The sequence below is a fragment of the Anser cygnoides genome, chromosome 7 (assembly GCF_040182565.1).
Source record: "Anser cygnoides isolate HZ-2024a breed goose chromosome 7, Taihu_goose_T2T_genome, whole genome shotgun sequence".
Lineage (NCBI taxonomy): Eukaryota > Metazoa > Chordata > Aves > Anseriformes > Anatidae > Anser > Anser cygnoides.
The window spans coordinates 7,320,586-7,345,775 of NC_089879.1; the positions used below are offsets into that span (position 1 = coordinate 7,320,586).

General features: G+C 39.4%; 1 protein-coding gene across 1 annotated transcript in view; it reads left to right on the top strand.

Moving 5' to 3' along the window:
• PDZD8 (PDZ domain containing 8) overlaps positions 1–25,190 on the top strand; it is a 57,942-nt gene that overhangs the window by 13,275 nt on the left and 19,477 nt on the right. The window contains exons 2-3 of the mRNA XM_013195590.3: positions 6,417–6,539; positions 12,520–12,622. Of these exons, the coding sequence (XP_013051044.2) occupies positions 6,417–6,539; positions 12,520–12,622 (226 nt within the window). The remainder of the gene's footprint in view (positions 1–6,416; positions 6,540–12,519; positions 12,623–25,190) is intronic.

A 25,190-nucleotide genomic window follows, 5' to 3' on the forward strand; every position in this document is an offset into this window, starting at 1 on the left:
TATTGTTTTCAAAATAAGGATGAGTTCCACTTCTACATCTTCTGTGTGAAGAACGATACAAGCTATTTGCAATATAATATTTAACATTAGCAAGCCTAAATGTAAGCTGATAAGTACTTTTGAAATGTCATAAGTGTGGTCATGCCCTTTTAGGAGTAGGTTGTAAGATTTTAGAATTTTAGTGGATACACACAGTGTAAGAACAGAGGGATTTTATGAATTAAAATATCATCTGGTGTCAATCACTTTCTGAATGTATACTTTACGAACTCTTGACTTGTATTTCTGTAAATCAGATAAAAAGAAAGGCTGTCTCTAAAAATAACTTCAGGATTTTTGAGTTGTATTTTGTAATTTAACAAGCCTCCTGTTTATTCCCAAAAGTAAAAAAACAAACAAAAAAATGAAAACCTGCTGAATAACTTTATTTTTTCCAAAATATTTTGGATATTAAAATTTTCAAATATAGCAACATTTACAAAAGCAAATTAATGGCTTACTAAACAGTTTCACTTCAGATTTTGATTTATTTTATTTACCATTGTAAACAAGTTTTGCAGACTTGCAATGTATACAAAATAGTTCTTGCTAATGATAGCCGTGCTCTTAGCTAGTGGGCTCCTCTGAGATTTAAGGTCTCTCTTTGCCTTGTTTATTAAGATTTAAATGTTCAGGTAATGTGTTGTGACATAAATCTGTAACTCGATTAAAAGTTTTTAAACCTGTTGATGTTTAATCTTATTTTATGGCAGCAAAGTAGCGCTGAGATCCATAAAGTACACGTGATTAATGTGGACTTGAACAGATACCCCGTGATTTTATAGACCACTATTTTAGATATCAAACTTCTGTAATAAAAACAGGTAATATTTTATATTTTTCCTAGAAACTCGAGAAACGGCTTCTCACTGCTTAGCTGAAGCTCTGCTTACAAAATCCTAGCCTTGCATTTAGAAGTGGCGTTGTCGGTCCTGCTGCTCATTGAATTAGGAAATGGGCTGCGGAGAGTGTTTGAAGTTTGTTCCTGTCCGTATTTAGCCTTATTTTTGTGTGTGCGTGCTGTGATTCTGGACATTTTTAATAGATGCAATGAACAGAAACGCAGAACCCCTTGGCTATCTTTGGCCATATAACTTGATTTTTTTTTTTTCCTCCCCAGTTTTTAATAGATTTCCTCATGCAACTAAAAATACTGCAGTTAAGTATGAGCTGTGGAAGCAATCGATTTATCCAAGAGGTTATTGTTGGGAATATAGACGAGGCCCTTCTGAAAGCAAAGCAGTGAATTACAGCCTCGTCCCGTCTAGGTGAGCGTTCGCACATCCCTGCCTCCCCCACGGAGCCGGCGACTGGAAGGAAGGAAGGAAGGAAGGGGCTGCGGCGGCTCTGCAAGCCCCCCAGGCAGGGGGGAGCAAATTGGGTTTGTTTTTCAGATGCAGTTTTGATCTCAGCTTTGTGAAGGATGAGATGGGAGCAAAGGAGCCCCTGAAGCGGCTCTGGAACGTGGCGTGAGCCCAGCGGAGGAGCTTTTGTGCGGAGGAGACGCACTGGCTGCGGGCAGGGTCTGGAAACATTTTGCTGGGCTTGTGTGTGGAGGAGCTATGTGTTATGCTATTTTAAGTGTATCTTTAATCCTGTACGTTAATCGAGTGACTTTATCGTAATTATCTTTCAGTATAATTATCTGACCTAATTCTTCATGTGAAATTACTTTTTTTTTTTTCCTGTTTGTGCCTTGTGGTACTTGTCACAAAACACTTTTGCTACTCAACAGCTTCTTTTAACTATTATTTTTACTTTTTTTCATGCTAAAATTTCCCATGACATTGATTGCTGTATATTCCTCTTCATATTAAATTAAATGCTGCTCTATAACGTTTTCTTAATCATAATTTTAGACTTCTGGACAAATAAGATCAATTTTTGGAGGGGGATGGATAATTTAAAAACAAATTGAAGAAGCACTATAAGCATCTAACATAAGGCATTTTTAAAAACTTTTTTTTTTTAAAGTAGGATTTCAAGGCAAGGACTTAAGTGTTTGCTTTTTAGTATAACTACAAAGTGACTTTTTTTTCCCTAGGGAAAAGGTGAAGAGTTTCCAAAACCTTAACTACAGTTTACAGACAGTAAACTCTACCTTAATTCCGATATTGTTTGGTATCGTTTCACAGGCTAGGAATTGAAAAGGAGGTTTCCAGATACATGGATTGAGTTGGTGTAATCCTGCCTCGCAGCTCAAGGACATGTGACACGAGCATGAATTTTTGCCATTTGACCTTGCAGAGTAAGGAGAGGCAGCGTCAGACCCTGCGTGAAAGGCATCTAAGGTGCTCGCAGCAGAAACGTGCCTTGGGGACCCTGGTACCAAGTCAGTGGGGTTCAGACACATGCTGTATTTCTTTAAGCAGCTTTTGGTAATATTTTCTCGACCGTTGTGCTGCCAGCAGAGACTCTGAGATTCCCCCAGCCCGCTGTCGAGTCCTAAAACCTTTCCCCAGGCTGCGGCAGCCAGTGGCCCCGTTGCAGAGCACTTCTCATAGGCTTGTTCTCTGCTGATTGAGGTCCGCAGGTCCATGTAGCTAACTTTTTGCTTACGGCTTAAAGTTTAGACAGGGAGAACACTGGATTAGTGTTCGAAGATACAGACAGCCAAATAGAAGCCACATTTTTCCTTGCTCAGAGTTTGCCTATGAGAGTCGTGAATTCGGGAGAGCAGCCTGCTGGGGCTGATCTCACCCAGGGTGCCAGGGCAGCTGCAGAGACCAGCCGTGATTCCTCCACACCTGTAATTCACTCATAGGCTTCTTGTAGGCTTTCTGAGGTTCCCTGCTAGGCGCACAAACACATTTTCATTTTTAGTTCGTGTGACGGATTTCTCTAAGGCATTTATTGGTGGACTTTTGCTCCTTAGAGATGGACTAAATGAAAGTGTGTATTTGCTACCTCTTAAAGCTGTTACAGAAGTTACATGGTTATTTATTCAAAGTAATTAATAAAATAAGTTCTACCTTATAATGATGAATCTGAGATGACAGGAAATAGTCATTTCTTCTTTTTGTAGGATTGTGTGGGCCATGAAGACACCGGGGCTCTAACGGCAGCAGATGCTGCAGGGCCTGGGAGCAGTTCTTCTCTTGCCTGCCTCGCTGCATCGTTACTGCCAGCGCTAGCTAAAAGTCTTCTCCTGATGCATCAACACAAAGAAAGATAGCTTCACGTTCATATTAGCAGTGTATTTTGTTGTCCCTGGTGTAAATGCTTGTTTCATGACAGCTCGTTTTGTTGGCAATATGGCTGGTGGTAGGCAGGAAAGCTCCTTGTTGCGGGCAGAGGCGGCGGGGCCACCCGCTTGCTGGTCGGCTGCTGTGACAGCCGGGAAGCGCCTGTGGCTGTTGGACACTGCTTTAAGAGGTAAAATGGCTTAAAGGCTTTGTCTGCCATGGGGGAAAAGAAGGGAGAACCCCGGAGAACCACTGGGTTACATGCAGGGATTGCAGGCTGCCTGCGTGCGGCCCCGCAGCGCAGCCCAGAGGTAACCGCGCGCTGCCGGCATCGTGGGCTCTGTGTCCTGCTGCCAAGCTGCCTCGATCAGGCTCGAGCTGCCTTCCAGGAGCTGAAGGCTTCAGAGCAGCAGCTGCATAAATACCCCCGTATCCCAGGTAAAATGTAGTGGCGCTAAAAGGTTTGGCGCTAATGCCAGTGGAAGTAAGGAAAGTATTAGGACTCTTTGCTAAGGATTTGGCAAATTAGTTTTATTGCTAAGAACGTGAACGTAGACCCTTGCTGCGATGAGCAATTTTGTTGAGACGGCTTTTTAACCTTATATTTTTTTTATGAAATTTAATCAGTTAAGTGCTGCACAACCCGAAGTTGAGCATATACTCTTAAGTGTTTTATGTGTTATTGTAGATAACTGCATTGACACTTAAGAGTTTCCATCTTTAATTCGTTGGTGCATTAATTTAAAAAAAAATCTCAATTTTGATTTCCACTTTCAAAATAATAATTAACATTTTCTTAATCTAGAAAAAATGACTTATTCTGAGGGTTATTTCTTTATTCCATGCTGTAGCAAAAGATTGCAGCGCGCAGAGTATTTAACATTTTGTTCTGAAGTTACTTTAGAGACTGCATCTTTGGTTTGACTAAACATTTTAGTTGATAACTTTTGCTTTTTTTTTTCTTGCTATTATTTCTAATGCTGTAAACGGATTTGTCCAGGCTTTTTTGTTGTTGTTATATAGCCTGCAGACTATCTATGCTATGTATAATGGCAGGACCTTATCAATACCAAAAACTCAAATCCTTGCATTTGCAGCAATTCAGAAAGGTGGTGGTGATCTACTGGATCCTTCCTCCCTCCTTCCCAGAGCTCTTGTGTCAGCAGCTCGCTGAGGGGCCTGCTGGTGGTCGATGGTTGGTAGTTCCCAAGGGGAACCATCCATGGAAGATATTTTGGAGGCAGTATACAGATAGCTGCTGGTACAGCACCCAGTTGGAAAGTTGGGTGGTTTTTTGTTGTGTTTGTTTTATGTTGCGTTCTTGCCTCTGCTCATGGAAATTAAGTTTTTACTGTGCTGAAAATCAGAAAACCTACAAGTAATTACTGACCCCAAACTTGCATTATTTTGCAGTGCAGTTGTCTAACTGATGCTTTTTTGCTGAACAGAGCAGGATCTTTGTTGGAGGGAAAAAATCACCCATAACAGAGGGAGTGCTGTTGCTTGTGCTGCTCGTGAGAGCTCCGCAGCAGGTTTGTGCCCTGGCTCGGGGCAGGGGTGCCTGGGTCCCAAAGCAGCAGGGCTTCTTCCCGGTTTGTAGAGTGAAAATAGCACTGCTGGTATCTCCCCCCTCTTGTAATTGTTACTATTCCTCTCTTTGCAGTCCTTGAATTATTAAAGATTATAAGTAACATGTCAAACTAGATCGTGTACGCGCATAAGGGGTATTTTGGGTTGGTGGTTTATGGTACAAGCGTACCGTAAGTCTGAACTGTGGCCTGTGTGATTTAATTGCTTCATATTTTTAATACACAAAATAATTGTATATAGTATTTAAAGCTGAGTGTTTTGACTTGTCTGTCTTCATCCAGTCTTTTTTTCTGGAGGAGTTAATGAGGGAGAAACTTGGAACAAAATTAAAGTTAGAAATGGGATTGGATTTCAGTAAAATAACCGGAGTGTTAAGATGTACTTATTCACGAGGAGAACAAAAGAAGTCTCTTTCTCATGGCTTTGTCCGAGGCTGATGCTAGCACAAAAACTTAAGTGTCTCGAACCAGGGCGTTGGGCTCCCTCCTGAAGTGTGTGTCGACAGTTAAAGGGCGCTCCGTTATTTATTTGGATTTCTGAAACTCTTCAATCCCGATCCATGTGACTGTTTCCTGAACATATTGTGATCTCCGAATGTGACAAGCAGATGCTTCTGATGGTTAAGCAAACAGTTTTTATGAAAGACTTCTTTCTTATGAAATGGCAGAGACGTCCTGCAGGCAGTGGTGCAGTTTGTGCTGTCTTCTGCTGTTTGTGCGTCTTCCGAGCAGAAATACTCGCTGGAAGGCTGGCGGTGACAAGGGAAAACCAGGCACTGGAAAGTGGTAGGAAACGAGCAATGAGTAAAAATGGAAAGCAGAGAGCCCCTACAAGTGCTTTCTCATACACGTTGTGTAAATAGCAGTGCCGTTCCCATAACATATTTCTATTTCCAAGGTCGGGGCCCTTGCTGCTGGAATCGCAGGGGCAGCGTGTGCGTGAGAGGGGCTGGGGCTGCAGCTGTGCGGCCTCTCCCCCTCCTTCTCCCCCTGCATCGCGGCCGTGTCCAGCCCTGAAACGGGGCCATTTAGAACTGAAAGCTGGATTTATGAGTCAGTGTATTCTTATCAGAAAGAGCTAGTTATGTGGTGAGATAACGGGTGTGAAACACTCGGAGTTTTGAACGTGAACTGCTTTCCCTGAGTCACATGCAGCGATGGGGGAAATAAAATTCAAGGAAAACTATTTAGTACCTGTATTTTCATTTTAATTCCAGAAGATAAGGGGGGAAAAAAAAGGCAATTAAATGTTTTTCACAAAATAAGGGAAGTATTAATCCTGGTAACTAAAGTGCATGGGTTTTTAGGATGTATCAGTCTTCTTAAGTACAGCAGTATTGTGACAGCTTAGGTTTTAGGGTCTTAGTATTTTTTCACCTTAGACCTGTTTAAGTCCTACAAAAAGGTCTTGTAATAAGATTCTCCAATCTTCTCCGTTCAGAAAGTGTTATTAAGTTCTGCTTGTTCCTTTTGAGCAATAAATGTGCAGAAATTGAAGTTTTTCTCTCTTGGAGCATTAAATATTCTTTCTAATCCCATTACCATTTTTTTAAGTTGTGGTAGTCCAATTTGTGTAATTTGAATTCTCTTCTGTATTTTTCAGGTTCAAGCCATTTTTTCCATTTCAAGTATCACTACCTGATGAATATGAAGATCGAGACCTCTGTATACAGGATTTTCTGTTGATAGAAGGTCGACTAAAAGTCACGTTAATTGAATGTTCAAGGTACCTTCTGTGGTCTTTTGCTCATTCTTTATTAAGCAAGTACACGCATGTTTCTTAATTCGTAGTAATTATAGCTGTAAGCCTGTGCTGATTCAAGAAGTGGCATCTTTTGTTGTGATGGAGCTTTAATCAAGAAATACATTTTTAAAGTAAAAATGAACACATGAAAGCTGTAGCAAGTTTGAGGCAATTCTACAGTGTGTGTGTATGAACAGGGATTTCCCTTTATTTTGGATTTTGTCTGGTTAAATGCTAATGTGCCTCCTGTTTTTGTTTTTATTTGTTTGGCACTCCAAATTATGAATCTCTTTCAGGACAGTATAAATGTTGTAATTATCCTGTTGTGTGGTGTTGCAAGCACAGGGAAGTAATTGTTTTGCTGTTTTACTTAGATCGATCCAAATAACTTTTATGAGGCATTATTTGTCTTTGTTTTGAACAAAATAATGGAAAGAAAGAAAATGTACCTCCATTTATTGAAGAGAAAATTATTCTCTTTAAAACTGGACAAAAGGTATGCAGACGTGGTTTGGTTTTGTGGTTTTTGTTTGGTTTTGTCAGACCTTTTAGTTCTTGGTTTATGGTAGATCTTATCTTCGTGGTGCTTAGGCTTTGATCTAGCCATGTGCCATTCTGCTCTTTATGAACTAAACCTCTGGTTTACCATGTGTTTTTTTTAACTAGCTTTTTCATTACTTGTATTACCACGTGAGCTCCTTTTTGCCTTTTTTTTTTCTTGTAGCCTTGTACAACCATGTCGGAACTTTATTTGCTATGATAATGCCTTTTATCAGTGCTGTTTACCCATCGCAACGAGCTTATTTCTAGATGATGATCCGCTTATGCTTCTTGTTTGGTCTTTCTTGATTGTGTTGGTCACAAGAATGATTTTTTTTTTTTTTTTTTAATTTTTGGGGGTGAAAAAAATGCTGCTTACCTTTTTTCCTAGATTTGTGATCAGTTTCCTATGAGTACACCAATAATGATAAATGATTTGGTGCATTCCTTGGTTGTTAGGAGCATTTCTTCTTCATCCCCACTGAATAAAGGAACTCAAGATCTCTCTGTAGACAGATTCCAATTTCAGTCCGATAGTGTGTTTGCTTTTATTATAATAGGGCCCAAAATAACTCTTTAAGTTACACGCAGTTGTTCTTGGTTTGGAAAGTCACTTTAAAATACCGTGTCTTTCCTGCATCTGAAATACTGTGTGCAACATTGCCAATGTAACAGTACTGTTTTGTTTCTTTCCGTTACCTTCTAGAAGCCAGATTGCTCAGTTTGACATCATCAGCTGACCTCTCAGTATTTTCAGCTGTCACAGATGCTTATCAGATGGCAGAGGGAGGATGCAGTTGCTGGCTTGTCAGGCCTTTTGAGCTTCAGGTCTGATTTAATCTATTTTATGCAGCTTGGAATTTCTAGATGCGCTCTTGAAAGCTGTGTGAACAGACACATCTCAATCTACACGGCTGACTTTGGTCCTATAGTAACTCCTCAGATCTTCCAAGTTGTCCCATCCTTTTTTGAACTTAACCACAGCTGCTGTCTGTAAAATAACCCAGTAAATGAATATTATTGCTTGCTTTGCACCTGAAGACATTCGTGAGGTAGAAGCTGAAAGGCACAGAGAGGACTTTGTACATATTGCGTATTTCTTCCTTTACTTCCAAAAGTAGCAATGTCACAATTTCCCTTTTCATAACTACGGCGTGTGAAGGCTGTCCGGGGCTGTTTGCAAGGTTTCTTTTGCAATACCACTCTGTATGCGGACATGCAGAGGGTTTTTCACCAACATCTGCTGCTGGGACCTCTGCGGACCTGTTACAGTCCCTGCTGGCGTGCTGGGACTTCGCCCTGAGAGCCTTCCAGGGAGCACTGTGACCTGATGCTGACTGAGCATTGCTTCGTTTCCCCAAACTTCTTAGTTCTTCACCTAAAGGTGCTCTGAGGTCACTGAACCTCAAGAGCCTCTTCCATCATAGACAGTTTCTGTGTGAGCGAATTCATAGCAGAATGGTCATCATCTCCTAATGAGAACCGTCATCTGGAGGGCGTTACCTGAAGTTTTCTTCCTTGGCAATCTTTCCAATTCCAGAAATGAAAGATCACCTTGACTTCTGTATGTTTTTCAGTTTTGCTCAATGCCTGAGGATGTTTTTGTATTCTGTCTCAATATGGTAGCTATGGCAGAGCTGAGTGATTCAAAGCAAAGCTTAGTCCTTGCATGGCGTAGTAGCCTTCAGTTGCTGTTTTCATGTTCTAAACAATTAAGTCTTGAACAACAGCAGTGAAACTATAGAGAGAAAGCATCTTGCAAACTCTTTGTATGTTAGAAATGTCTAGCTTAATTTCATTTTGTTCTTCACATACCCAAATGCATACTTCTTGCACTTTTTTCTAATCACCACCCAAATTTCCTTGTTGTCACTTTATTGAAAGAAAATTTTTGTGAATTTTTTGCATGAAATTATTGAAAGAATGGAAACTTCACTGGTGTAAATAACATTTTACAATTTTTGTCTAACCTATTGAAAACATGTTTTTATGATTGTAGCACCTTCACAGAATACTTTCGTTGCAAAAATGTTATCTGTAGGTGAAAACATTGTACAACGTGACAGTGACAGTTTCTTCCATGAAAGAGAAAGGAAAAACAAGTTAGATTAACAATTGCATCCTTGCCTTAATTTTTTTAGGGAGAGAAAAGAACAAAGCAACACGCTGTTAAATCTCCCCATATGACTTTTTAAAGGTACTCTGTGAAGAAAGTCTTAAATCCTGTCAACTCTTAATATATTAAGCAGAATATTCTTCTAAAACTGTGCCACAATGTGGGCTTTTAAAGTGAACATTTGTTTTAATAACCTTTGTGGACAAGGAGACTTTTCCTAAGACAGTCATTTTGTAAAACACTGCAGTGTGTACCTGAGACCGACGTGTTAGGTTTGGAGTTTTATGTTTATTTTTTTTCCCTTTTGCCTTCAAGTGGACTTCGTGCAGCAGTGTGTGGATATTGAATCTGCTTTCGACATTCTTAAAATTCAGGAAATATTCTGCTTATTTTGACTCCAAAACTATTTGCAAATAAAAGGGGCACAGTTGAAATTAAGTTTAAAAAAAAAAAAAGTTTAAAAAGAAAAAAACAGGAAAAAGTTGTAAAGGAAATATATTGAGCTTGCTTTTATGTACTTGGTAATAAATAACGTGTTACTATAGATTGTTGTGTACTTTGTGCATATGGGGTTCTTGTTAGATTTGCATATCAACCCTTCAGCATCACCCTACAAAAAGCAGCCGGCTTGATAGTCCTTCTACTCATCCTCCTCTCCTGGAGACTGTAGAGACAGGCCAAAGTCCTGGGCTTCGATCAGCCCTAAGAGGTGAGACTGTCCCCACCTCGGCCCGTTCTGCTGCCTGCCCTCTGTCAGAGGGCCTCCTATAACATTTGGGGTCCGCATGGTGCTGGGACAGCCCTAAGCTGCTGCTGTTCGTGGCTGCTCTGCTGAATCGCTCTGCTCTGCCTTGTGCTTACCCGAGGGTATCCCATGTGGAGTCAGAGAAGCAGCAACACTCATCCTTCTGTATACCTATTTTAATTACTCAGGCAGTAACCTAACCATATTTTCTTATTGGTTTAATTTTTGCTTGGGCTATAAACTTTGTTTCAGAAGGTCTTTCATACACAGTTTTATACTGGTTTATAAATCTTATGTCTGTGGAGTGCACAGTAATCTGCATTTTAATATGCAGTTGTTTGGGGTGTGCTGTGCTGCAATCGTAATCAGTCTTTATCTGCAGCTGCGTTGGAGAACACAGCATGCTGTCAAAGGTGTTATTCAAACAAAAACTTCCTTAGTGTTGTAGCAGTTCAAATTTCCTCTTTGTCTTCCTGAAACTGGAAATTGTATTCCAAACTTCAGCACGAAGTGCCCATGGACCAGGACTGCTCTTTAAGTGTGTATTTTTGCTATGATACGTTTCTTCAAGTAGGGTGTTGGTAGCCTAATGTAATGTGAAATCTCATTGTTTGTTTTCTGTGCACCTTTGATGTTATGGTTGTAATAGAAAATCATTTTTTTTTCCAGTTGTGATGTATCTCCTGTCCTTGTTCTTGTATGTTACTTGTCACCAGTACAGGACAGATAAATAGCTGCTGCGCTGATATTTTAGAGGGACAGTAAGGACTCCTGGAAGATCACTGTTCATAGTTTTGTCTGTCTTTCTATACCTCTCTAACTGCATTAACCATCTGTTATCTTTGATCAGCTGCATTTTTGTTCTCCGCTAACCCCCCTGACCCACCCTGCTTCCCTTCTTTGCAAAGCAGGAGAGAGAACTTCTGCTGTCCTGTTGGAATGAAATGCAGCGTGTGCAAGCAATGACCAACTGTGGAAAAACTTGACTGCACTAGCTGGTGGCGATGAGTTGCAGTTGACACAGAAGAAAAAGTGCATTATTCAAAAGCAACTACTAAAAGCTGAATAGAAAAGCCATAAAGGGTTGCTGAGGGTGGTTTAAAAATAAGCAAAGAAGGTGTGAGCTGGTCAGTCTAAGTAACCCTGAACAAACTTTGTCTTACCCAGACAAAATACCTGATCGGTTGGTTCTGAGACTGGATTTCTGCTTACTGTAATCAAATCAATAGCGTCTAGACAAACACGTGCTGAAGGTCAAGCTGGAAGTGAGGCTGACAGCTGCTCTTTGCAGTGCTTCAGTAGAGAAGGGATGGGGAAGCACGCAGACTCGACACCTGGGGCTGGCAGCACAGCGTGCAGCCTCAAAGCTGGCACTTGGTACAGCAAATACAAGTGTGCTGGGCACCAACCCAGGTGTAGATGTAGAACTGAGTAACTGCAAGGATCTTTGCCTACAGTCTCGCTCATGTAATCAGCTAAAAAGCAGTTAAATTATTCGTAGAGAGACATACAAAAGAAATACTTTCATTCCCCTTGCTTTAATGCAAGCTAGAGAACTGTTGTAGACAGAGGTGCATTGCCTTGGGATTGGTTTAATATTACCAATTCCAGTTGCTGAAAAAAGTTGCTTTCAATTGTTTTTACTTAATTTTCAAAGGATATTTAATACGTATCTCCATATGTAAAAGTCCACAAACTTTGTAATTATAAATACTTAACCTAGAAACATTCATTAAGAACATGAAAATGAACAGAGAAAATTGCTGGGATTCGATTACAGCTTTGGTCTCCATCATCTAAAGAGTTGTGTAACAAATCTCAATCATAAGTTAGCTAGTTTGGACGAAAGCTTAGATATATTTATTTTGAAGTTTTCTATATGCATTTGGCAAGGACCGTTTCTAATAGCTCTCTTGGAAGAGCACAGTTTATCTGAGGTTTTTATTCCAAAATGTTTATCTGCTTCCAAGTACTGTGAGATAAACTGTGTACAACTTCAGTGCTTCCCACACACCCCCTCTTATAGCACTGTTACCTAACTGAAAAGCTTTGTAGCCTTCTGGAATAGAATAAGATGCCTGAAGAACCACTTCTGTTTGTTAGGAAATAGTTTACTGCTGACTGTGTATTTGTGACTTTACTACTACAGTAACTCTCTCTCTCCAGCCAAGGAAAGCTGTTGTACGTTGTGAAGTTTAGAACTAGAGCGAAAGACTCTTGTGTCTGTAACTGCTTTATTTTATAAGCTATTCTTTTACAGAAAAATACTAATCTGCCAACTTAACACTTAAAAAAAAAAAAAAATCCCTTCCTCCCTCTAACACTCCCCAAAGCCATTTTAAAACGATTTTAGATGCATGTAGAATACTTCCACTAGAGGGTGGCAGTGCCTTGCATTTTGTGAAAGGCTGTGCATTTGGAATCACTTATGTATGGACTTCTGTATCTGTACACATGGAAAATAGTAATGGGGTGTATAAAGGAAGAACACTGAGTTTTATTTATGATATTTGGGATGTATACTAGTGTTACGATTCTTACTGTAGGCCTTTCTGTTTCAGGTTGCTTATATTTGGATCCTATGAAAGAGAAACAAATGTTCATTGCACAATGGAGCTGAGCAGTAATGTTTGGGAAGAAAAATCAAGGAGTTCCATTAAAACGGTAAAAAAAGGTTTAATCTTTACATATTGCAGTATGTTTTCTGTTCTTAATACATTGCCTAGAAAGAATGTATCTTTTGAACAACCAAATGGGTGATTTAGCAGGAAGAAAACCCTAAAAATATAATGGACCAGTTCTATTTTTTAATTCATTGTCAGATCAGCATGGATGGGTAACATCATGTTCAGTTATCACAGCTGTGCTTGAAAATGTACCTGATTGGAGCATATTGGTTATCAGCTGTACAAATGCATTAAAACAATCAGTGTAAATGATGTATTTTGTGGGCCTGTTACATTTGAGTGAGGCAATGAAAAACAGTGAATGAAACAATGAAAACAGTGAAGGAGATTTATCTGTCTTTCACTGGGCAGTAGTGCATTCCCTTCTGACACAGGCATTGAAGATGCATGTGATCAGAGGGTTACTCATTTGACTGATTTCCTCCCTTTGTCTACATTTTGACAAAATGCAGAGGGAATTGCTGTAGGTCTCTCTTTTTTTAAGAGCATACGAATCCTCCCAGGTCTGCTGAAGAAAAATACTTTTACAAGTGTCTGCAAGTACAGAAAGTGGCAGTATTAGTGGTATTGTATGTTAATCTTTTATTATCATACTTGATAACACGAGTTCAGTAGCACAGAGCCTACAAATTGCATTTTTCTTCTTTTGTGTATGTGGGAGGATGAGTTGCCTGTTTTTCCCCTCAACCAAGAGGTGCAATGTATGAAAGAGCCTTTAAATTTCACATTAGTGATATTGTGGTAGTCATCAAATGGAATTGGGCTTATGCTGAGCAGTAAGTACTGTGCCTATTGAAAACAACAGAAGCTTTAAAAAGACTTTATCTTAACAACTGGCTTCATACAAAGAAATCACCGCAACGAAAATCAATGTCCTGCGTTTTACCCTCTGCTGTCTGAGTGCAACTAGCTTAAGCCCTGTGCCTTCACTGCATCAGACTGGAGTTCCGGAGATCAGCAGCGTTGTCTGGATGCAGCAACCAGAAGCCATTCAGCACCTCCTTCAGTTTCTGCAGTTAAATTCTATTTTGTGGTGTTTTTAAAACTCCTAGTGACAACTGCTATGGTATTTGTTTTGAGTGTACAGTGTAGTACCCGAAAATACTGTTTTGGGTATATTACACAATTAAGTATTTTCTGTGTACTGGGTCTTGCCTAAAAGAATGCATGGCTGAGCAGCAAAGACAACTGCCTCTTGTCGTAGCTGATGCACTCTGTTGAGTGAAAAACTTGATGGGTGGAAAGGATGCACTCTTGCTTCCCTAGCCCTCTCGAGCACTTGGTTGCAATTAGCTTTCTGAGCACAGCATGGGGGAGGCAGGCGGGGAAGGCACAAGTAGGGAGTCAGGAGCTGGTGCACAGGCAGAGAAACTTCAGAGAGCTTTCTTGGAGCCTGGGTCAGCAGCCAAACATCATGGGAACCAGTAGTGGCTCAGGGCTATGTTTTCTGGAGTTCTGTCTTGGCCACCTCTGTACCCCCTCCAGTCAGAGCTGTTTAGCCACATTGGTGCTCTGAGCTGCCTTACTGCATGACAGCTGCAGTGCCAGCAGAAAGAGGAGGAAAGGTGTGTGGGGAAAGAAGAGAGGGATGATGACAGCTTAAACCAGTGTCAGCTGCAAAGCATCGCACTGCCAGAGGTGTTAGGGAGCATAATGGCTTGCAGTGGTCCTGAGAGGATTTACTGAGTTCAGTTAACCCTAGAAGTTGCAAGATTTCTTTGAGTCAGTAGGCAAGGTAGAGGTTTGGGGTAATTTATTTTCAGATCTTTTTGTTTAATTTTGCTTAACTTCTTCTGGTTTGCTTTATTCTACCTCTAAAGATGTAATTCTATTTGTATGATTGCATAAGGATAATGCAGTTCAGCCCTAGTAGTCTGGCCAGTTCATAGTTTTAACCTATTCCTAATAGCAACAAATATCTCAAAATTTTCAAGAAACAGGCAATACTGTCAGTGTTTAGAAAACCATTTCAGGGTCTGCACCCAGTTCTGATACTAATTTATCTATCTGAATGACCCCTTTGTGGGAACAGTCCGAGTGTGAAACCGTGCACACATTTCCAGGGTTGGTGCTCCAGTAGTTACGGTGGCAGTGCGCTGATTTAACATTGTACTCTGGACGAACTGGTTTGTGCTAATGTATGGGTTATCTTGAGTAGCAGTATCAGGATGCTAGCAGACAGTGTGGCACTGTGTGTTCCTGACAGCAGATGGCAGTAGGACTAAACTGATGGCGGGCCAAAAGACGGGTCCTGTTTAAAATTATTCTAAAAAAAAAAGTGTTCAGGCTGAAACTCTCAGCTCACCTTCTGTTTGAGCACCTAAAATGAAATGTCAGGCTTTCAAAATTTCAGTTTTTGGTAATATGGCTTGCAATGTGCAGAAGTTTAAGTATCTGTGTTGCAGTTCTTCATTGCTCAGTCGCTGCCTGCCAGAGAGCCCAGACTCCAGATCTGCATTGCTGACCCTCAAGCTATGCTGCCAGTACGAGGAACTCGCTGTGTTCAACTGCCCTGAGCTTCAGGCCACCAAATAGGTGACTGAACTTGAAGGTCCTGATTTTGAAAGTCTTGCTATGGTGGAATACAGCACCTGTAAGTTAGCACCTTACAAAACTGTGTTGTCTTTCAACTTCAGTTCACCAGATGTAGGGAAATCACAAAAGTCTCTTTTCCTTGGGAAAAGACTTTAAATATGCAAGTTAAGTTACAAAATATTAGCAGATCTTGCTGGGAGGCAAGAGAATTTGCCAAGCCCCTCAATTAAATGAGGAATGTCGCTAACATACTTAAGATGGGAACTTAGTTATTTTTCTGAGTAATTGCAACTGTATGAATATCTTGGTAATATTAAATCCTTCCTTTATTGCCCTTGCGTGCAATAATTATTTGAGATGAAGTTGCTGGAATGAATAATAGGTACGGAGACTGTGGAGGAGAAATAATAGACTAAGTTGAAGTGGGAAATGGTTAAATAGGTTCTGGCTGAAAAGTGTCTGTAATTCGTAATGGTGTCATTCAGGCACCATTCATCATCTTCATCATTCAGAATTCATCATATGCGTGATTGCACTCAACAGCGTTCCTGAGGAAAATTCTCATAACTTTCTGCACTTATTAGCATTTTTATTTTTTTATTACGTTAGTAATAGTGATAAAAGATTAGACAGGCTTAATACTTTGTAATGAATTTGGTGAGACTTTAATCGGATCCCATTATTTATGGAATATTAGTAGATGTCAAAATTGGTTTTTGAAAAGAAGGTGCTGTGTTATTGATTCTAGATTATTTCTGAGGTGTCTGTTCTAATACGAAGGTGTTTCTAGAGAGATGATTTGGCACATTCCCGTGTGACACAAGTAAACATTCGTAAATACCTTAATTAGTAGTCTGCGCTGCTGGAATTAACGTTAATCACTGCATTGCTATGTAAAATTTATTTATGGACAGGATGTAGTAATTAGCATTTAGCAACATTGGATTAGTAGACAGGTGTTTCCTAGCTAAAAAATTAGGTATATCTTTATCTAAATACTGGGCAGCCTGCATATACAGTGAAAAGTTTGTGCAACTTACTGGGTGTAAGAATGTAGAGTAATGGGAGAAAGGTTCTCAGTTATGAAACAAAATGCATCTGCTCTGTGATTTCTCTTGTCTGTCTTGCCCCTTTTCATACGGGAAATTCAGGAGCATTAGATAATTACTTCTGATTTTGAAATAATCACGTCACATACTCTAAGAAAATTTGAGGGAACACCTTTAAATTCTGGTGGCAAGGATGTTGCTCCTTGAGGTAGCACTAGGAATGACTGCACTTCCCTGTTCTTAAAGGCAGTAAGTGTTGGGGGGAAATCTGCTTTGAGGGTTGTTTTTGTTGTTGTTATTTGGGCTTTGTTTGTTTTTGAAATCTCTTCTGTAAATGCAAACATTAGCAATGCAGGAACTTCATTTTATGTTTTGCAAATGAAATATTTGTCTGAAATGCTACATCTGATAGCCCATAGGACTATGCCTTTGCAGCAGTTCTCAGAAGCATACAAATAACCTCTGAAGTAGCATAATATACAGAATTGAAGAATTCAGATGTGTCCCACTACATTTTAGGAATTTCATTTAAACTTTTCTCTTATTTACTCTGAACATTCAGAGCTTAACACTGGAGTAGTTGAAGGGGAAGACCAGTGACATCTACCTCTCAGTATTACACTGAATTTGTGTGTGTCTATACGTATATAGGCTATGATCTTCTCTGTTTTGGGGGGGTTATTTTGACAGCTATGGACTTTTACTGGTAAATTTAATGGTAACTTTGAAATTGCCGTAGGCAGGCTTTTTTAATAAAAACATTGTGATAAAAACAAAGGGATATTTCTCAGCCTTTCATAAAACCAAATTTCCTTTGTCAGGGATTAAGGGAACGTTACAGGTGTTCCAGCAGAGTGACATATGAATGTAAAATGAGAAATAATGTAGATCAAATCCAGCACCTTCTGAAATGAGTTGCCTGAAGATACTAAACAATAATGTCAAAATTTGAAGCAACTGTGAAACGTTAATTTGTAAATACATGGAGTTAAATGCCTCACAGTTGGCATTTCAGTCTGCTTATTTAACAGTCTGCCATTTCAACATTTAATCCTATCAAAAGAAAGGAGGAGGATTAAAGCAAGCGAAGCTTTTTCAAAATGTCACTTTTTATGAAAATTCATGATCTTGTAAAATTTGATAATATTTGTAAATACAATGGGGAATAGTTCTGAGATTTGCGCCTTACATAATATTCTGTAATCCGTCTTTCAAATAAACTTGAAGGCCATCAGGATTTTTTCTGGCTCATCCTAAACATTTAAGCTTTTTTGACTGGAGGCTTAAGAAGGCTTCTCTGTTATTTAATGAGACCTTCTGGGGAAGTGCACTGCAGTGCTTTGCAGAGACGTGGATATGAACATCAAAACAAAAGCAAGCAAAAAAAATATATTTTTTTTTTGGTACATGTATATTCAGGCAGTTTAGAATAAGGTGTCATCAGTGTAGTTAAAGCCTGACCTAATATTTATTGCCTGCTTGTAAAAACCATTCATAAGATAACATATACTGTGTTCTTGGACATGTGTACCCTCACGTGGCGTTACAGTGGTTAAGAAGCAGAGCTCTCCACACTTCACTGCCGCTGGTAGCAGCCAGCGTGAAATGCATCGAGTGCATCCAAGTCGATAATACTCCTTACGTGTGCTTTTCTCCCTGTGTCCAGGCTTGAAGTGATGGTCCTTCCTAGAGGAAGGACCCTCAGAGGGGTTGGAGTTCTGCAGAGGTTCTGATTGCCTGCAGTGAATCTGACTTTTCTGGGTTTCAAATTGAAAATGGTGGATAAAAAGATTAATGAACAAAATAACACAAGAGAGAAGAATCTGTTAGGAGCAGGGCTTAATGCTTCTTGGCAGTTGTACTTCCCTGGCCCCCAGCTCTTGCTTCAAAATTTTATAACAGAAATCATCCATGTTAGTCAAACCTAGGGCTTGTTCAGCTTGGGGACCCTTGTTCAGCTGGGGTGTTCCAAATGCACGTGTTGCAGGGTGTTGTACTCTCTGCAAGCAAAGTACTGACCTTTCTATTTTATTTTTTAATTTGAAAAAGATACAAGCCTTTTAGATGGCTCTTAGGTGAATTCATCTCTGAGAACCGACTGTTCTTGGACAAAATGTCCATTTAAAAACTGAGCTTTGTCTTCTGTTAATGTTGTTTACTAAACTGATAAGCAACGTTCATTTTAGCAGTATATTTTTGCTTTGAAGCTTGTTCACATAATAAGCAACCTGTAGTACGTATTTGTTAACTTTTAGTTGAGTGTCTTCCATATCCGAATAGTACCTAGTTTGAATAGAAACTGCAAGATTGTCTTATAATACTTCTTAATTGCAACTTCACATTTAAAATATAAAACTATTAAGTCAATGCAACTTGATCTCTTTTCCTTAAAAATGCTAGTAACACCTAAGCCTGCGCCCTGGTTTAGTGTATCCCTGTCCTGAATTTTTTGTATTCTTCTCATCTGGTCCAAATATTGGATGCAGGAAAGAGTTTTAAGTACTTCTCACAGCAGCTGTGTTTCTCATTTGCGAAGAAATTGATTTACAGTGATAGCTGATCTTGCTAAATAAATAGATGTCTGATGCATGAAAGCTAACCTTGTTTGTATAAACGGTATGGCCCATTGTATGAGAGATAACAGGGCTTTATTGACCAGAGTAAACAGAATGGTTTCTGGGCAGTTCCGTGCATTTCTGGAAGGACTTTCTGAACTCTGTTGTTCTGCCTTGTTGCAAAGCTCGGCAGCCAGGCGGGTAGCTCGGTCCGGGGGCTGTTGCACAGGGGGGTGGCAAGTTAAGGACCCTCCTCTCTTTGAAGTGTTCACTAGTGAACCATCCCTCTGAGTTCTGCTTCCTGAAGGTCATCATTTCCAAAGGTAGGTGTTTGGTTTGGGGGTGTGCTTGACAGTGTTATTTTAGGTATGCAGCTTCCAAACTCTTTAAAACTAGAAGCCTGAGATGCATTTTCAGAAATCTAGCTTTTTTTTTTTCCTTTTTAAATCAGACATTTTACTGGTGTCATGTCCATCATGAAGCATCCTTTGTCACTTTGGTATATTCAGACTCAATTGTTTTCTCGTGAAACACATGAAGAAAATAGAATTTATCAACTTTAAATGGAATTACTGTATGGAGTTTCTTTTCCCAACTGCCAGACTGGCCAAGTGTCTCAAATCCAAGGCATAAACTGAAAGAAGCAAAATTGAAACTTTTAAAAACCTACTGAAAACTTAAAAATTTGTTAGAAGTTCATCTTAAGCATTTTTTTTTTGTCTCCTGGGATTCTTGAAACAATTCATAGCATCAAATCTTGTCATAGAATCGAGTCTAATTGGGAGAGCCTCTAAATTGCAGTAGCAATCTGACTAACCTGATTATCCATCAATAAAAATCGAAGTAGTAGTCAAGTGATAAGGCTAGAATTAATGTGTGGGTTTTTCTAGCCTTTTCATATGATGGGTGATGTAAAGGGCTAAGACGTTTTTCATCCTATCCAAGCAAGCAATTGCCAAAACTTCTTCAAATAGCAGTGTGCGTTTAGTTCTTAGTTATGTTTCAGTGCATTCTAGATAGTTACTTAAACACAGATATTCACAATCGCCTTTGGAAAAATGATGTGTCATTGCTTGTTTGTACTCTGTGTTCCTTTTGGGTCTTCTTGTTTACTTCTAAGATATATTTTTCTCGAGGAACCATTATAAAAGTTAACCTCTTAACGTACGATGTTTAAGGAGCAGGGAGAGTCTGCGTATGCAAATTAATATCTAAGAGGAGGTAACTATTTTGGGTAAAATACTATTAGAAATTAGTTGTATTTAGCTTTTGTGTCTTTTTTTAACCCAAGTGCGCTGATGGAATTTGGAGACGTAATGGAGGTTTTTTTTAACTCCTGCTAAGTCAGTAATAATAGCGGATAGCATTGGCAGACTTCTTCTTGAAGTAAAGGAAGCCTGTTGCAGGTAGGCCTCCCGGAAAGGTTCTACATCTCGTTTTATAGCCTGATAAACACATAGCTGGACAAGGAGAAATACCAGGTCTTCAGCAACTCAGAAGAGCGATTCATTTTGGCGGAATGAAAGAGCGAGTGAGACATAAGGGCATGTGTTTGGCAGCTGAACTGGCCATCAGAAGCTGAGATGTTTTTGAGGGCACAGAATTGTAATACAGGGAGCAGATGGAGATAGCTGAGAGGTAGGTGGATTGGCGGTTACTAAATGGTGCTCTGCACCAAGCAAGCAGATTCTTCAGCACCGAGAACAGACTTGGGAGAGGTGTATGAAATGAGAGGCTTCCAAACAGGGTGGTTGGCAGAGGTTGCAATGTACCTGGAAAGGTTCTCCTGTTGGTAAGTTACCTGTCACTCCTGTAACAGAAATTTGCTCGCTGTTGTTGCCCTAGTCAGCAGGGGCTGCTCTGGCTTGTGGTACCTGGCATAAGCTTGTACTCTTTTTACACATCTCCTTTGGCCTGCAACATGTTATACACTTAGGAGCTTGGTTTGCACTTAAAGGTGCTAAATGCAGCTGTTTGCATTAAGTGATGAGATGCATGAGTCTCTCTTTCTGGTTCTCTGTATGATTCAAGCTTCTTACCCAGTACTGGCCCTGTACATCTGTCTGGATTTCAACAGTTAGCCTTCTGTTCTGGTGAGGTTTTGAGAGATGGTATTAAAGCATTCAAGGAGATTTGATATACAGGCTATATTAATGTATACTAAAGTTTTCATTAGTAGAGGAAATCTCAGTACTTAGGTCTGATTGATTCTCATTGCTATTTTAATCGGTTTAAACACAAAAATTACATTATCTTAAGCATAATCAGGCTAAATATCAGGAATAAATTTGGAAATGAAGGTTTCTGAAAATATCCTTAATATTTAATATATAATACAATAATTTTATTAAAGATTTCACTAAAGATACTGCTGTTCTTTAATGTAGGTATTTGGTGTCCTTCAACAGGAGGAAAATGAGTTTTCATACAGCACAGGCAGTTGATATCTAGTCTTAAATTTTGTGGTAAAAGTGTTAAAATATGGGCCTGTAAAATACTGAGTGACTACAAAGAAAGCCTTTCATTTTGTGGGAGGAATTCCTTCTCCTGAGTATAGTCTTATGTCACGCTGCTGTTTTTTGAAGTCAAATGAGTTAAGTAGCTCAGATTCTTGGACTGAGAGTAAGTAGTGTTGTTACGTGGGTCGGGTCTTACCTTCCTAGAGTGCTGCAGTTATTGAACTGAACGATACCTCAAAATGACTACTCAATTTTTTTCTTCCTTTCCACTTCTTTAACCACAAGCTGAAGCAGAAATTAGGTGCTTATCTCTAGTGTTATAAATCTCTTGCAGGTCTAGCAGGGTGGAGCTCAGCATCTGGGGACAACACTGCTAAAGAAAATGGTGGTTGGACTATTTATGTGGTTGTCATTGTTTTCACTGCCTAGAATACTGTGGTTATTTTCTGTCTGTGGAACAGCAGGAGAGAAATCTGATAATTCTGATAATTATTAGTACAGCATGAGCAATTTTTCTTGCTTTTTCTTAAGGGCTGCTATTTTTAAATGCTTCCAGTAATTTTAAAATAAAGAAAAAAAAAAAGGCATAAGCAATCCTTTTGTAATGCAAGTGTGGTAAGTGGTCTCCAAATGCTCTATAACAACGCCAGGTAGAAATGGGAAAGTAATATGGGTGGGCAGCATAGCAATTGCCCTGCAAAAGCCTTAGGGATCAAAAATGCAATTGCTGATTCCCGTCCCAGAAATGGCTAAAAGGTCATTCCAGTGTATGAAGGTTAGATAGAGCAGACTGATGCTTTGCAAAGGACACCTGTTTATCGGAAGTAATCAGAAGTGAGTCATGGTTAAAAAACGGAGCATTTCCCTTAATGCAGTCTGTTAAAAGGCTGCCTCCATTAAATTTTATTTAAGATAAATAGACTCTTTGAACTATGAACGTCTTTACAAATATTTTAACCAAAAGTCAGTATCTTCAGATCTTCAGTAATGTCATCTGTTTCCATTTTTAGGTGCTTAGCTTGGAACAAATATAATGTCTGCCTGTGCAGCCTCAGATCCATTTTATGTTAATTGAAGCTATATATTTTCCCTAGCTGAAGAAAGAAAATAAACCCAAAAACCTCCTAGAAATCTGAGGCTGGATATCCAGAAAGCTTTTTTTATAATTAAAAAAATATATATAAACTAACAGTCATACAGTTTTCATCTCTGTATATATAAATACAAGCACACTTTATATATGTATAAGGTATGTGTACATATAAACGTACATGCACTTGATATATGTAGATGTGTGTACTTGTATATATAAAAAATCAAAACAATCAGTTGTTCTTCAGTTAAATTTAAATGAAAGTCTCATGGATAGCAAATTGCCCATGCATTAAAAAATGTAGATACTTGCAATTACAACAAATGATTTCTGAGAAGTTGGGCTTGGCTTATCTGGAGCTCCTTCATACTTACAGCCCTAATCTTATAGAAAAGTCAAGAAATGCAAAGATGGTTATCAGAACAATTGCAGAAAACTGTTCCTAGGTAGCTGATTCATACATCTGGGGCAGTATAGCAAGAATAGCCCGTACAACAGCTTGTAAGCTAAGAACACTTAGATGACAATATGAACTGCACGGGACATAAGCTTAGGAATAGTGTTCACACCTTCGTAACACAAACAACCATTGTAATCTCTTCCCCTAGCCCCCCTTTCAAACTGATGATTTCCACTGCTCTCGAAGCAGATGGACGTTGTGTTAAGTAGAAACCAAAATATACAGACACGGTTTGATTCGAGTGATGTAGGTAGCTGTGTAACAAGTAACTGAAATTACCAGTTGCTGTTCAGCCACGTGGTACTTCTGTGAAATGTGGAGTCAAAACTGATTTGAGCTATGTAACCTGTTCTTAGGGGATATGAAAAGCACCCTGTGATTGATGATGATAGATGTTGTACAACATGATTTTACTCAAAGTTTTGGGTTTGAGACATGTCTATAGGCACAGAGGTCTACCTGTAAAAGTTTGTCAAGCTTTTTTCTTTTTTTTTTTTTATGAGGGACACAGTAAAGAAGGACCTGAGCTGCAGTGGAGGCATGGACAAAGCTTCATCCTGTGGGGTGGCAGTGAGGGTTGCTGAACCAAACATCCAAACCAGTTCTCTAAGCAGCACTTGGAGATGTAATGTCTGTTAATAATTAAGAGAAAGCAGGCACAGTAGTAAGGGAGAGCAAATAATGCCTATTGGTGCAGGAGACCAGGTGTGAGGATGAATAACAGCATCAGTTCAGCTGCATAAACAGAGCAGAGGACATCTGACGAGGATACCACCAACAAAGCCACGGGAGTAATCAGGTCATGGGAGTACGGTAGCTGTAAATATTTGGCTAGTGTGGGATCTTTGCCTAATTAATGTGTGTTACCTGTAGGCTATAGAAACTACAAGGGAACTTGTAATTATACTATCAAAACCATTAAACAGCAGAAATACCGACTTCAGCAGAAAACAGCGAGAAAATTGGCTAGATTTCAAGCAGTTATTCATATATATAATTCCAAACAAGATTTAAATATATCTGAACAAGGTGTCTGGTTACTAGACAGAGTAGTTTGGAGTGGAAGAGCCTCCAGGAGGTAACCTGGTCCACCCAGGTCAGGGCTAAGCAGGACCAGGCTCTCAGGCCCCTCTCAGAACATGGCAGGCAGGCAGTGCCAATTGCTCAAGGAGTCCTTCTCTTCAGTTTTTTCTTTTTTAGAGCTCTCACAGGACAGTACTCGACAGGCCATGCTGTTACATGCAGAGGGAAAGCAAGAGAGTTAGCTGAATTCATTTACACTAGTTCAGACTAAATCGCTCCTTTTGCTTAAGACAAACCTAGGCGTATTTCTATGCTGATGGACTCAAAGTAAGATTTTTGTGTTGAAGGCAGTCCAGACAGGAGTCAGGTCTAGCCTAAAAACAGAGAAAATAGTAAATATGCAATATTTTTGCTTCTTTTATTACGTTTCTGCAGCCTGGCTCCAATAGGTGTTTAACCTAAGCATGGGAACATTTGTGATGGATTTTTATTCCTTGCAAGCAATATTTGAACAAAGAATACTTTTTTAACACAGTTTTTGTGTTATTTTTTTAGTCAGGCCTGGTAAATATTTTTATATTTTTATATATATATATTTGATTCTATGATATATATATTTTTGCCTGATAAATATTTTTATTTCCAGTGCAGCTTTTGAAACTGTAGCTATTGGAGGAGAATCTGAATATTGGAGGAGAATCTGAAATAATCCGATTTTCTGAAAATATGTTGGTAATAACTAGGAATGAAGTGCTGGCTGCTGTTGTGAGCAAGGATACTCAGATTCCTGCCAGCTGCAGTGTAGAAGTGCCATTAGGAGCCACAGTCTTGGTTGCATATGATTGGGGTAACCAATGATTGTAATTAGTTCCTGAACTTTAAAAATAGCTATTGGGAGGAAGTAATTTTGTAAAAGGTCACTAAAGCAGTATTCTCTTATGTCTAATAATTGGAATGAAAGGAAACCAGATTTACCAGACAGCAAAGAATGTGTTTCTAGCAAAGATCACACAATTTACTTTCACACATATTACTTTCATTTCTGGTTTTGTTTTGACAGCTGGAACCAGAAACCTGTACAGGCACTGGAGATGTGCCCTGTACAGAATACACTCTTTTGCAAGTTCAAAAAATAATTAAGTGGAGGAAAGAGATTTTTTGGTATTGCAGAACCTGCAACTCACTGTGCAACTCTTCAAATGTTAAAATAAGTACTTCAAAGCTGCAAGAGAAGTTGTAGTGGCTGCAAGAAGACCTGCTTAGGGGAAGATACTGTGTGGGTCTTAACTAGTGTATGGATACTTTTTAATTGGTTATTGTTAGTGTTGCAATTTTCTGCTATCTAACAGTGTCAGAACAGTATATTTAGCC